The sequence below is a fragment of the Salvelinus fontinalis genome, unplaced genomic scaffold (assembly GCF_029448725.1).
Source record: "Salvelinus fontinalis isolate EN_2023a unplaced genomic scaffold, ASM2944872v1 scaffold_0045, whole genome shotgun sequence".
Classification (NCBI taxonomy): Eukaryota; Metazoa; Chordata; class Actinopteri; order Salmoniformes; family Salmonidae; genus Salvelinus; species Salvelinus fontinalis.
This window is the reverse complement of record NW_026600254.1, coordinates 458,570-473,025: the sequence shown is the minus strand read 5'-3', so window position 1 is coordinate 473,025 and position 14,456 is coordinate 458,570. Positions and strand designations below refer to the sequence as shown.

General features: G+C 41.1%; 1 protein-coding gene across 2 annotated transcripts; it reads right to left on the bottom strand.

The window, feature by feature from the left end:
* Positions 1 to 1,199: 1,199 nt before the first annotated feature.
* On the bottom strand, positions 1,200 to 10,722 carry LOC129842513 (probable N-acetyltransferase CML1). 2 transcript variants are annotated; one of them, XM_055911091.1, is made up of 2 exons: positions 10,630 to 10,722; positions 1,200 to 3,592 (listed from the first exon to the last, which is right to left on the bottom strand). In XM_055911091.1, the coding sequence occupies exon 2, from the start codon at positions 3,581 to 3,583 to the stop codon at positions 2,912 to 2,914; it is 672 nt and encodes a 223-aa protein (XP_055767066.1). In that variant the 5' UTR covers positions 3,584 to 3,592; positions 10,630 to 10,722; the 3' UTR covers positions 1,200 to 2,911. The 2 variants fall into 2 exon arrangements, with proteins under 2 accessions (XP_055767066.1, XP_055767067.1); XM_055911092.1 differs by lacking the exon at positions 10,630 to 10,722 and adding an exon at positions 10,256 to 10,572.
* Between the last annotated feature and the right edge of the window lie 3,734 nt (positions 10,723 to 14,456).

The following is a 14,456-nucleotide window of genomic DNA, read 5'->3' as shown; positions in this document are numbered from 1 at the left end:
TATGTTGGGTTAATGTGTTGCCTGATATGGTTCTCAATTAGAGGCAGGTGTTTGACGTTTCCTCTGATTGAGAACCATATTAAGGTAGGCTGTTCTCACTGTTTGTTGGTGGGTGATTGTTGCTGTGTCTGTGTTTGTTACACCACACGGTACTGTTTCGTTTTTTCCTGTTCGTGCGTTCTTCGTTATATGTAGTTCACAAGTTCAGGTCTGTTTAATGTCGTTTGTTGTTTTGTAAATTATCAAGTGTCTTTCGTGTCAGTGTTCATCTTGTCTATTAAATCATCATGTATTTATCACCCGCTGCGTCTTGGTCCACTCTCTCCCCGAAAGACGAACGTTACACATATAATTCTACGTCTGAATAAGCGCTCATATAAACTGTTTTCATCACATTCTTGTAAATTGGAGTTACTGTACGTGATTATCTGGGGCTGATGTACAGATTTGAGCACTTGACATTTCAGGGTATATCTCACCTGTAACATAATAATAATAATGATATTGTTATATTATTTTTTATAATACAAATCTATCAATCAACCAAATGTATTTCTTATAACCTCTTTTAGCATCAGCAGTTGTCCCAACGTGTTTTAGAGATACTCAGTCTAAACATCGAAGACCCATCAATGCATATGTCAAAGCACAGCCTCTAGGAAACACTCCCTAGAAGTCATAAACCTAGGATTAAAACTAGAGAGGAACCATGCTCCGAGGGCTGTGCTGAGCGGACATTTAAGAGTACATATTCAAAATGTTCCAACCTGCGTAGATGACCATCAGGGTCATATAATAACCAGGAGTGTCATGTCTAATAACCATGTCATGTCTTTTTCATAGCCTGAGCGAGAGAGCGAGAGAGAGAGAGAGGATCAGGTACATAAAGTTATCACAGATGCACACTATGTAAAACACATTATATTAATAATTCCCTAGAAATTGGATGTCATAGTCTTTCATAACTGTTGCAATACAAAACACTGAAATGTTGTTAAATATTTGCTACTTTGGTATACATTGAGTGTAATGGTATACATTGAGTGTAATGGTATACATTGAGTGTAATGGTATACATTGAGTGTAATGGTATACATTGAGTGTAATGGTATACATTGAGTGTAATGGTATACATTGAGTGAAATGGTATACATTGAGTAATATTACACAATGAAATAATAGATCATCACTCACAGACAGACATGGCTTCATAGTTTATTATCATAGTTGGCCATAGTTTCTAATGATCTTTTTCTAATCCTAGTTTCTAGTCTGAGAGGTTTGATATAATAAGAGGGTCAAATAGACCCTAAGAGGGCCGAAGCTGTTGTTTACAAACAGTATGAATTAATGAAAACAATGGTTCAATGTCCTTCATTTTAAAAAAACATACAGGTCAATGTAAACAATTAAGACAAATCATTCTTAAATAACATACAGTGGGGAGAACAAGTATTTGATACACTGCCGATTTTGCAGGTTTTCCTACTTACAAAGCATGTAGAGGTCGGAATCTAAAACAAAAATCCAGAAAATCACATTGTATGATTTTTAAGTAATGAATTTGCATTTTATTGCATGACATAAGTATTTGATCACCTACCAACCAGTAAGAATTCCGGCTCTCACAGACCTGTTAGTTTTTCTTTAAGAAGCCCTCCTGTTCTCCACTCATTACCTGTATTAACTGCACCTGTTTGAACTCGTTACCTGTATAAAAGACACCTGTCCACACACTCAATCAAACAGACTCCCACCTCTCCACAATGGCCAAGACCAGAGAGCTGTGAAAGGACATCAGGGATAAAAGTGTCGACCTGCACAAGGCTGGGATGGGCTACAGGACAATAGGCAAGCAGCTTGGTGAGAAGGCAACAACTGTTGGCGCAATTATTAGAAAATGGAAGAAGTTCAAGATGACGGTCAATCACTCTCGGTCTGGGGCTCCATGCAAGATCTCACCTCGTGGTGCATCAATGATCATGAGGAAGGTGAGGGATCAGCCCAGAACTACACGGCAGGACCTGGTTAATGACCTGAAGAGAGCTGGGACCAGAGTCTCAAAGAAAACCATTAGTAACATACTACGCCGTCATGGATTAAAATCCTGTCCAGTCCTCCTCCCATTTCCCCCCTGCAGTAAGTCTAGTCCTCCTCCTATTCCCCCCCTGCAGTAAGTCCAGTCCTCCTCCTATTTCCCCCCTGCAGTAAGTCCAGTCCTCCTCCTATTTCCCCCCTGCAGTAAGTCCAGTCTTCCTCCTATTTCCCCCCTGCAGTAAGTCCAGTCCTCCTCCTATTTCCCCCCTGCAGTAAGTCCAGTCCTCCTCCTATTCCCCCCCCTGCAGTAAGTCCAGTCCTCCTCCTATTCCCCCCCCTGCAGTAAGTCCAGTCCTCCTCCTATTCCCCCCTGCAGTAAGTCCAGTCCTCCTCCTATTTCCCCCCCTGCAGTAAGTCCAGTCCTCCTCCTATTTCCCCCCCTGCAGTAAGTCCAGTCCTCCTCCTATTTCCCCCCTGCAGTAAGTCCAGTCCTCCTCCTATTTCCCCCCTGCAGTAAGTCCAGTCTTCCTCCTATTCCCCCCTGCAGTAAGTCCAGTCCTCCTCCTATTTCCCCCCTGCAGTAAGTCCAGTCCTCCTCCTATTCCCCCCTGCAGTAAGTCCAGTCCTCCTCCTATTTCCCCCCTGCAGTAAGTCCAGTCCTCCTCCTATTCCCCCCTCTGCAGTAAGTCCAGTCCTCCTCCTATTTCCCCCCCTGCAGTAAGTCCAGTCCTCCTCCTATTTCCCCCCTGCAGTAAGTCCAGTCCTCCTCCTATTTCCCCGCCTGCAGTAAGTCCAGTCCTCCTCCTATTTCCCCGCCTGCAGTAAGTCCAGTCCTCCTCCTATTTCCCCGCCTGCAGTAAGTCCAGTCCTCCTCCTATTTCCCCGCCTGCAGTAAGTCCAGTCTGTACTCTATCAAGGTAAAGTTGGTGATTTTGGCGATGGGCTCAGGGATGACAAACTCTCTGACCCGTGTGTAGCCTATGTTCTCATACAGCCTCTGTGCATCAGTCTGCACTACAGACGTGTAGAGAACGACCGCAGGGAAGCCTCTCTCCCTGCTGAAGTCTGCCACTGTCCTACTGAGGGCCTTAGCGATACCCATCCCCCGGTGTGTCCGACGTACAGACAACCTCTTCAGCTCCATGCAGCCCGGTTCTCTCTCCGCGGGCAGGCAGGCCACCGTTGCCACCACTCGGTCGTCGCTCTCAGCCACCCAGAAACACGAGTCCTTGTTCTCCAGGTAGGTCTCCTGGATGTGGTCGAGGTCCTTCCTCAGGGAGGTGTCGATGTAGCTGTTGAAGAGGTAGCCCACCAGCTGCTTGGCCCCGGCCAGGAGGAGAGTGACCCCTACTACAGGCAGCAGGACGGACCTGGAGCTGGCCAGCAGGGCGCAGAACGTGACCATCAGGATCATCTGGGTCAGGGGCTGTTTGAGGAGGTGCATGAAGGAGGAAGGGACGTGCTCGCTCATCCCCATGGTGAAGATCTCCTTCACGGTCTCCTTGTCATCATCCTGGTATCTTCGGATCGTGATGCCAGCAGCCATGGCACTGGTCTGTAGGGGTTGGGCCGATTTGATTAAATTTAATATCGTGATATTTGACAATGATGATATAGTGATGTGCAAGATGATATACCATGAATTACAAAAATATAGTTATTTGAACTTTACAAGTCCAAAAAGGATGCAGTTTATCAGTTTTAGCCTGTATCAATGTCAAATGAAATTAATTCACTAGGCAAAGCCTGGATTTTTCAGTCTTACGAAGAATACTTAAATGAGAAGGCAACTATTATGTCATACATAAGCAAAATAATTAAAGTCTGGAATGATTTAACTCAGTCTGGAATGATTTAACTCAGTCTGGAATGATTTAACTCAGTCTGGAATGACTTAGTCATTAACGGTGCAAAACAATTATATTGTATATCAAGATTTTTTTTAGAGTAGCATATCGTAGAAGAGGTCTCCCCAAATATCAGCCAACCTGTCTAGTGTCTGCCCTTCAATAACCTACCGGTCTGTCTAGTGTCTGCCCTTCAATAACCTACCGGTCTGTCTAGTGTCTGCCCTTCAATAACCTACCGGTCTGTCTAGAGTCTGTCTAGTATCTGTCCTTCAATAACCTACAGGTCTGTCTAGTGTCTGCCCTTCAATAACCTACCGGTCTGTCTAGTGTCTGCCCTTCAATAACCTACCGGTCTGTCTAGTGTCTGCCCTTCAATAACCTACCGGTCTGTCTAGTGTCTGCCCTTCAATAACCTACCGGTCTGTCTAGTGTCTGCCCTTCAATAACCTACCGGTCTGTCTAGAGTCTGTCTAGTATCTGTCCTTCAATAACCTACAGGTCTGTCTAGTGTCTGCCCTTCAATAACCTACCGGTCTGTCTAGTGTCTGCCCTTCAATAACCTACCGGTCTGTCTAGTGTCTGCCCTTCAATAACCTACCGGTCTGTCTAGTGTCTGCCCTTCAATAACCTACCGGTCTGTCTAGAGTCTGTCTAGTATCTGTCCTTCAATAACCTACAGGTCTGTCTAGTGTCTGCCCTTCAATAACCTACCGGTCTGTCTAGTGTCTGCCCTTCAATAACCTACCGGTCTGTCTAGTGTCTGCCCTTCAATAACCTACCGGTCTGTCTAGTGTCTGCCCTTCAATAACCTACCGGTCTGTCTAGAGTCTGTCTAGTGTCTGCCCTTCAATAACCTACCGGTCTGTCTAGTGTCTGTCTAGTGTCTGCCCTTCAATAACCTACCGGTCTGTCTAGTGTCTGCCCTTCAATAACCTACCGGTCTGTCTAGTGTCTGTCTAGTGTCTGCCCTTCAATAACCTACCGGTCTGTCTAGTGTCTACCCTTCAATAACCTACCGGTCTGTCTAGTGTCTGCCCTTCAATAACCTACCGGTCTGTCTAGTGTCTGCCCTTCAATAACCTACCGGTCTGTCTAGTGTCTGCCCTTCAATAACCTACCGGTCTGTCTAGTGTCTGGCCTTCAATAACCTACCGGTCTGTCTAGTGTCTGGCCTTCAATAACCTACCGGTCTGTCTAGTGTCTGTCTAGAGTCTGTCTAGTATCTGTCCTTCAATAACCTACCGGTCTGTCTAGTGTCTACCCTTCAATAACCTACCGGTCTGTCTAGAGTCTGTCTAGTGTCTGCCCTTCAATAACCTACCGGTCTGTCTAGTGTCTACCCTTCAATAACCTACCGGTCTGTCTAGTGTCTGCCCTTCAATAACCTACCGGTCTGTCTAGTGTCTGCCCTTCAATAACCTACCGGTCTGTCTAGTGTCTGCCCTTCAATAACCTACCGGTCTGTCTAGTGTCTGGCCTTCAATAGTGACAACACAGTAAGAGCTGACAGTCTCCTTAAATCCTACCGTTCAACCCCACAAACATGGGAGTCAGTCACACCCCACCGGAGTCTACTCTGGCACCCCGTCTATCCCCCATAAACACACACTGGTCTGCCCTGCAATACATACAGAGACAACAGTGAGAGCTGACAGTCTAGTACTCTACACACTACAACCCATAGAAATATCTATACAACAGGCCTCTCCATTCAAGTCATTGATGGCATAATGGGTGGACTGGCAGCCATAGTGAGTGTATTAGTTTAGCAGTCAAATTGTCAAGGTTACTCTTTCTATAGAGTATTTGTCTGTTACAACCTACCTACCACTCAACTTCCCAAGGTACTTACACCACACAACAGCAACACCTTTCCCTCCCAACCCTCATCAACAGACTCTGTCCTTGGTGGTTGTTTTGCCTTAGGTACTTTAAGCAACACGGGTGTATTTACATACAGTGCCTTCGGAAAGTATTCAGACCCCTTGACTTTGTCCACATTTTGTTGCGTTACAGCCTTATTCTAAAATGGATGACATTTTTTTTTTTTTTTATGACATTACAAGCTTGACACACCTGTATTTGGGGAGTTTCTCCCATTCTTCTCTGCAGATCCTCTCAAGCTCTGTCAGGTTGGATGGGGAGCGTCGCTGTACAGCTATTTTCAGGTCCCTCCAGAGATGTTTGATCGGGTTCAAGTCCAGGCTCTGACTGGGTCACTCAAGGACATTCAGAGACTTGTCCTGAAGCCACTCCTGCGTTGTCTTGGCTGTATGCTTAGGGTCGTTGTCCTGTTGGAAGGTGAACCTTCACCCCCGTCTGAGGTCCTGAGCGCTCTGGAGCAGGTTTTCATCAAGGATCTCTGTGTACTTTGCTCTGTTAATCTTACCCTCGATTCTGACTAGTCTCCCAGTCCCTGTTGCTGAAAAACATTCCCACAGCATGATGCTGCCACCACCATGCTTCACCGTAAGGATGGTGCCAAGTTTCCTCCAGACGTGACGCTTGGCATTCAGTCCAAAGAGTTCAATCTTGGTTTCATCAGACCAGAGAATCTTGTTTCTCATGGTCTGAGAGTCTTTAGGTGCCTTTTGGCAAACTCCAAGCGGGCTGTCATGTGCCTTTTACTGAGGAGTGGCTTCCGTCTGGCCACTCTATCATCAAGGCCTGACGGTAGAGTGGCCAGACGGAAGCCACTCCTCAGTAAACCGGTACCCCGGTATATAAAAAAAAACGGTACCCCCGTATATAGCCTTGCTATTGTTATTTTACTGCTGCTCTTTAATTATTTGTTACTTTTATTTATTTTTCTTTAGGTATTTTCCTTTAAAACTGCATTGTTGGTTAAGGGCTTGTAAGTAAGCATTTCACTGTAAGGTGAAGCCTGTTGTATTCGGCATGCGACAAATTGTTTGATTTGATTGGTGGAGTGCTGCAGAGATGGTTGTCCTTCTCTCTGGAGTTCTGTCAGAGCGATCATGGGTCACCTCCCTGACCAAGGCCCTTCCTCCACGATTGCTCAGTTTGGCCGGGCGACCAGCTCTAAGAAAAGTCTTGTTGGTTCCAAACTTCTTCCATATAAGAATGATGGAGGCCACTGTGTTCTTGGGGACCTTCAATGCTGCAAACATTTCTCTGGTACTCATGGCTTTGGTACTCATGCTTGGTTTTTGCTCTGACATGCACTGTCAACTGTGGGACCTTATATAGACAGGTGTGTGCCTTTCCAAATCATGTCCAATCATTTGATTTTACCACAGGTGGACTCCAATCAAGTTGTAGAAATAGAATGATCAATGATTTTGAGTTCAGGTGCATCCTGTTTCCGAGTCTCATAGCAAAGGGTCTGAATACTTATGTAAATAAGGTATTTCTGTTTTCGTTTTTTTAAATAAATTTGCAAACATTTATAAAAACCTGTTTCACTTTGTCATTATGGGCTATTGTGTGTAGATTGATAAGGAATTTCAATTTATTTAATCCATTTTAGAATATGGCTGTAACGTAACAAAATGTGGAAAAAGGGGAAGGGGTCTGAATACTTTCCGAATGCACTGTACACTAGTGTATGTTTTTATTATAGTATTTGGTTAATAAGGTTTATAAAGGTTAGTATTATTTAAACAGACTTTCCAAATGGGAAAAGGAATTGTATTTAACTTGTGGCTTCCCAGGTACTGTTTTTGTGCAACCAAATACTATTGAAAACTGAGCGTACAAAACATTAGGAACACCTTCCTAATATTGAGTTGCTCCGTCTTTTACCCTCAGAACAGCCTCAATTCGTCAGGTCATGGACTCTACAAGGTGTGGAAAGCGTTCCACAGGGATGCTGGCCCATGTTGACTCCAATGCGTCCCACAGTTGTGTCAAGTTGTCTGGATGTCCTTTGGGTGGTGGACCGTTCTTGATACACACGGGAAACTGTTGAGTGTGAAAGACCCAGTAGCGTTGCAGTTCATGACACACTCAAACCGGTGTGCCTGGTGTCATGTAAAAATCTTCAACGTGAAATAGTTCCTAATCGTTTCGATGGTGTTGTGATTGCAACAACAAAACAATTTACTTGAAAAGAATAAATAACAAAAGAGAAATTGTCACATGCAAACTATGTACTTTGCCAGGAATCCTAAACAAACAAATCCTATTCATTAATAATAAGAGCGTCTGCTAAATGACTTAAATGTAAATAATACAAGTTTTAATTTCCTTTTTGTTTTTCATTTTAGTTAAAATAGTGCCATATTGTTTAAATTAATTTATAAAGTGAAAAATGTTAGGTCTTGAATTAGACCATTTGAATATGAAATATCTAATATTATTAGCAGTTGAATGAAATATACTACATCTTTATCAATGTCAGAATTCCTAAAATAAACATTACATCAAAACCATTAAATTGTACAACCTGTCCTGTTTTCTTTGTAACAAAGTTCTGTATGTCAATCACAAAAATGATACTATAAATACAGGTAAAAAAAAAAAAATGAAAAATAGTCTCCTTATCCATTCCACAGAAATCACATTTATAGTCAATATTCAGCTTGAATCTTTCCAAAACATGTTTCACGGGATAAATTATAAGTAACATTTTAAATTAAACTTCCTTTACCTTGTTACCATGGAAACTTCCTTTACTGATACAATATTTTGCTCTCCCCCATTGTATAGATATTCAACCCCCCCAAAAAAAATCTTGCTGGGGGAAGTGTAGTACCACTAACAATATTCCTAATCTGTTTATTACTAAACTATCTTTGAGGATGTTAATATTGCCAATGAATATATTATCATGTAAATCAATGTTACTTACATTAACCACAGAGGAATAAAAAAAAAAAAAAAAAACTTGGAATCGCATCAAAAACAATTGCATATTCTTTTGGGGTTATTGGAATTATAAATTTATCAAAAAATTCCCCATATGAGAGTAGATATCCATCCTCATTCAGTAACTGACCAACCAAAATAATTGTATTCTCAAATCAGTAAAAAAAAAAATAATACTATAAAAATCGTATATCTTTGTTGTTCCATAGAAAGTATCTGTGAGGGGGTAAATTATGCTTATACGCTAATATCCAAGCTAAAAGTGCCTGCTTATAGAATTTGGCCAATTCTACTGGGATTTGATCAACATCAAAATTACACAGAAGCAGAAATTCTAACCCACCAACAGAGTCAAATAAATACTTAGGGAAGACATTCCAAATACTGTTCTGGTTTGTAATATAGTTCAGAATCAAATATATTTTATAAGTATTATTTCAACCTCAAAACCTACTTGTTCTTGGGAATAACTGAGAATATATTTCTGGAGATAGTGAGGCTTGTTCTTCCAAATACAATTATAAAGAATCTTATCTAAGTCCTTTACAATTTTAGAGGGGTAAGTCAAGTGATAACGAGACATAACCCGATCTGGATAACCCTTCAATTTTGAACAATTTGGGAACATTTTGACGCTGGGAGAAATTTTACAGCATGATGTCACATTCAGAAAAAAATAAAAGAAAACTATGAACTATTTCAGTGGGAATATTTTAACGACACCTGCTACCATACCCCGTTCAAAGGAACTTAAATATTTTGTCTTGCCCTTTCACTCTATGAATGGCACGTTGCAACTCAGTTGCACAAATACACAATCAATGTTTCTCAAGTTACATACTACCGTGCTCTGAGCACAGGAGGGTCGGGGTATGAGTCCAAATCAAACTATGAGAAACGGAGGGCACTTCTAGAATGCGTGCTCCGTTTGTAAATATTTTGAAGCATGCATCGACGCAAGCTTCAACCGAGAGTATGCAAATAAATATGACGCAAACACGTAACAAATTATGCAAAATATATTGAAATCAATGGCGGACATTTTTTGAGCTGAAGCGAGAGAAAATTACACTCCGACTTCGAAATTAAATGTTGCCTATTCACATCTATGTTGCCTGAATACAATGCTGTGTTAATTTTGGCATGTTTACCTGCCTTCGTACCGTATATCACAAGTCCATTATAACTCAATAGGGCTAACTGACTAGGTAACGTTGTTAGCTAGACAAGATGGCCACGAATCATTTGGACCACCCTTCAAGATGATGGCTACGGGGATTCCCCCAAGGGCATAAAGGCGAGGGTGTGTCTTAAGTGTTTGGACCGCATGTGAGGTAATATACAAAAGTGAAATAAACTACAAAACTGAACAGTAAACATTACACTCACAGAAGTTCCAAAGGAATAAAGACATGTCATATGTCATATTATGTCTATATACAGTGTTGTAACGATGTACAAATGGTTAAAGTACAAATGTGTCTTTAACCTGTCTCCTCCCCTTCATCTACACTGATTGAAGTGAAAATAGCGCTCACCTGGTCAATCTGTCATGAACAGAACACATGTTCCTAATGTTTTATACACCCTGTTTTATACATACTAACAGCACCAAGCTGCCCCGTCACCTGACTGCAGTGTCAGTGTCCTGTCGGTTATCCGATTACGATGGGACATCAAACCATAGATCATCCCTTAACTATAATATAAAACGTCATTTGGTACATAGCTATATTATTTATCAAATAATTTATATAAACTAAAATAGTTTATCCCGATTAGCAAATAGCACGTGACTGTACTGGAAAACTACATTTAAGAATTGTTAGCTAACCCGCCAAATGATACATTTGCCATCAAAATATTAATATTTCTGCTGTAATGAAAACGATGTTTGTCAGAGATAGCCCACCTGATTTAGATATGGCTCAGAGAAATATAATCCAACTTGACACAACTAGCAGATTTGTGTTCGTGGTGATAATTTCCGTTTTTTTTGCCGAGGTGGGAGGGATTTACGGTATAGCTTGCTTCCAATTGGCTGAAAGAAAGACCTAAGATTCATAGCTGATACATTCTAAAGTTTATTTTAGCACCATTATAAAAAATGAGAAAGAAATAAGGCCAATGTAGATATATAGAAAGGTAAAACAAGGGGCAGCTTAACACATTAAAAATTATCTTGATTAAAAAGGTTTTGCTAGAAACACAAGCATTTCGCTGCCTGCTGCTATAACATCTGCAAATCTTTGTATGCGACCAATAAACTTTGATTTCCACAAGCCACAACAAAGACATGGATCTGAAGTCCAAACACTTATACGATACACTCTATCCCCTGAGCCCTCAAATGAAGTGGACCCTTCCGATGATTTATCATGACGTCTGACGAGTATATACTTGCAGGGCGAGGGAGGAGGAATTTTATTTTTTTATATATTTTTTTTATTAACAACAAATCAATACAGAAAGTACATAAGGGAACACAAGTATATATGGATTATACATAATGGACAATCGAGCTAGGGGGTACAAATATCACATTAAAATTACACAAGGACCCACAAGGGACATACATACACTTACAATTCTAACCGCTTTTTTGTTAGTAGAGTATTTAACTGTCTTAAAATACAGTTCAATTTCTTTTTGTAGGGTAAGAAAATGTGTTTTTTTGTTAGTAAATTTATATTTGTCTATATGAAATTTGGCCAAAAGAATAATGAAATTAATTACATAATGATGTTTCAGCTTATTTTTATCGTATGTAAAGAATCCAAGCAGTACATCTCTCCACAATAGTGTAAAATCTTCATAAATGTGTTCAATTATAAATCTACTGATGTCTTGCCACAGTTTTCTTACATGAATACAATGCCAAAACAGATGCAACACTGTTTCTGGGTGGTCATTACAAAAGGAGCAATTTAAGTTAATGTTTTCCTTAAACTTCTTCATATAGTGGTTGGCAGGATAATATTTATGAATCATTTTAAAGGAAACTTCCTTAATTTTGTTAACAAGTAGGTATGTGTGTGGCAACATCCAAACTTTTCCCCAACAGATATTATCAACAAATCCATTCCAATAAGGCATGACATAAGGTCTAGATACAACATCCTGCTGAAACAAGGTTCGTATCGCTCTGTTGTTGAATGGACCAAAAGAGAAACAAAACTTTCCTACTGATGAGTCAACAGGGTCAATAGAAGGTAGGCTCTGAGGGTCTTGACACGTTCCTGAATAACAGAGCAACACCTGAGGGAATGGCGTCTAAAACAATTGCAAAATCTTTAGGTGTTACAGGGATCTTGTAAAGTGATAAGAATTGTGTTTTCAGCCACCGGTAGCTTGTGGGTGCTTTATATGCGCTACAGTCAATTATGAGTGCATGTCTACTTATATTAAATATATCATTATAAATATACGCCTACTGTATGATACCTAGCTAACTCACGTTAGCCTACCTAGCTGGAACTTCTGAAGAAGGGAATTATCCAAAAGATAATGTTAGTAAAACGTTTACTGTTGACAGGAGAACAAGAGGAGACAATAGGACGAGGTGGATAATTTTATAATAAGGCCGTTTAATTACATGTAAAGATATCTTAGTAAAATCTTGCAGCAAGGCTCTTTCAGTCTGACTCCTAGTGAATCGTCCGGAAAAGAGGGAGTTTCCAGAATTGTTCAGTACTATATAGACAACAAGCAAAGTAGGTAGATCTGCGAGTCCGGCCTTCCGATTGGTCGATCTGGGTCTTGGGTAGTCCTGATCAGGCCTGGTGTCCACGTTTCATTGGTTCCTGAGAGTTCTTTGTCCTGAGGTCCAACCATGGGTTGGGTGTGTCTGTGTGATTGTCATGGGGGAGGGGAATTGTGGGTGCCGTGTATATGTCCAATGTGTCCAGCATATGTCCAAGAGAAAGAGGGGGTGTGTATGTTGTGTCAACTTATAGGTAATGTTGAGAAGTTGTTAAAACAAGTTACCAATATCTAATACAATTTCTTACAATAACCAAATAAAACATATTTACTTTTTACTTAGTAGCAAGATTTCGAACTTATTTGCATTCGTTGACTTCTCCATTGATGTGGTTTTTACGTTTTCGCAGACTTTTCTTAGCGGATGTACAATCGTCGCAAATTGAATTCTGGGGAGTTTCAGGCCCCGGAGTGAACATCCGGCCCTTTTCAGTGATCCGTCTCTTTTGGCTCCCAAACGGCATTTTAAAAAAAATACTCTGCCTTAACTACAATGTATTTAAAATGCATTGGTTTGTTATGAAATAGAATGCTATTAAACATCTGCATTTAAAGTATAACTTTTTAATGTATATAAACAAAGTGCATATAAATCTAACCATTCAAAACTAATACAATCTGAACAGCGTAATAGAATATTGCACCATATCAAAGAAAAATAAATAACAATGTGCAAAACTGCAGCATCCCACTAAACATTAAACTGGTCCCTGGGTACCAGTACAGAGTCAATATGCGGGGGCACCGGTTAGTCAAGGTAATTGAGTTAATATGTACATGTAGGTAGAGTTAAAGTGACTATGCATAGATAATAAACAAAGAATAGCAGCAGCGTAAAAGAGGGGTCTGGGTAGCCCTTTGATTACCTGTTCAGGAGTCTTATGGCTTGGGGGTAGAAGCTGTTAAGAAGTCGTTTTGTCCTAGGCTTGGCGCTTGCCATACTGCTTGCCGTGCAGTAGCAGAGAGAATTGTCTATGACTAGGGTGGCTGGAGTCTTTGACAATTTTTAGGGCCTTCCTCTGACACCGCCTGGTATAGAGGTCCTGGATGGCAGGAAGCTTGGCCCCAGTGATGTACTGGGCCGTAGGCAATACCCTCAGTAGTGCCTTAAGGTCAGAGGCCGAGCAGTTGCCGTACCAGGCAGTGATGCAACCAGTCAGGATGCTCTCGATGGCGCAGCTGTAGAATCTTTTGAGGATCTGAGGACCCATGCCAAATCTTTTCAGTCTCTTGAGGGGGAATAGGCTTTGTCGTGCCCTCTTCACGACTGTCTTGATGTGTTTGGACCATGCACTATAGACTAGGGTTGCACATTTTGGGGATTATTCAGAGGTGGAAACTTTCTGTGTGAATTAACGGGAATATATGGGAATTAACGGAAATATATGCAAATTAATATTAATACCATTTAAATGTAGATGTTCTTTGCATTGGATATATTTACCATATCATATGGAGACAGAAACATAAACCTTTTACCTCATAAGTAGACATAATTGCAAATGATTAAATCCTTCCAATAGAAATAAAAAACAACAATTTAGTTACGAATTGAGCTTTAATTAAATGGGTTGACTCTTCACATGGGATGATTTCACTGAACAACTAAAGGGAATATAATTAAATGATCCATCGCATCTCCCAAAAACATTTTCAACATACATCTGTAAAATAGTAGTCTAGACGCTAAAGCTTTGGTTGTCTTCCTCTCAGGCTTCCATGTCTTCTCCCTGGACCTCCTCAATGTCCACCTCTTGATCATCAGACTCCATGTCTTCTCTCCTGGACCTCCTCAATGTCCACCTCTTGAACATCAGACTCCATGTCTTCTCCCTGGACCTCCTCAATGTCCACCTCCTGAACATCAGACTCCATGTCTTCTCCCTGGACCTCCTCAATGTCCACCTCTTGAACATCAGACTCTGAGGCCTCATCTTCACTGTCACCTTCCAACCTTGTTTAGAATGGCTCGTTGTC

Bases quoted from the DNA above. Each gene is read 5' to 3' on its own strand.
- LOC129842513 (XM_055911091.1), bottom strand. From the start codon at position 3,583: ATGGCTGCTGGCATCACGATCCGAAGATACCAGGATGATGACAAGGAG.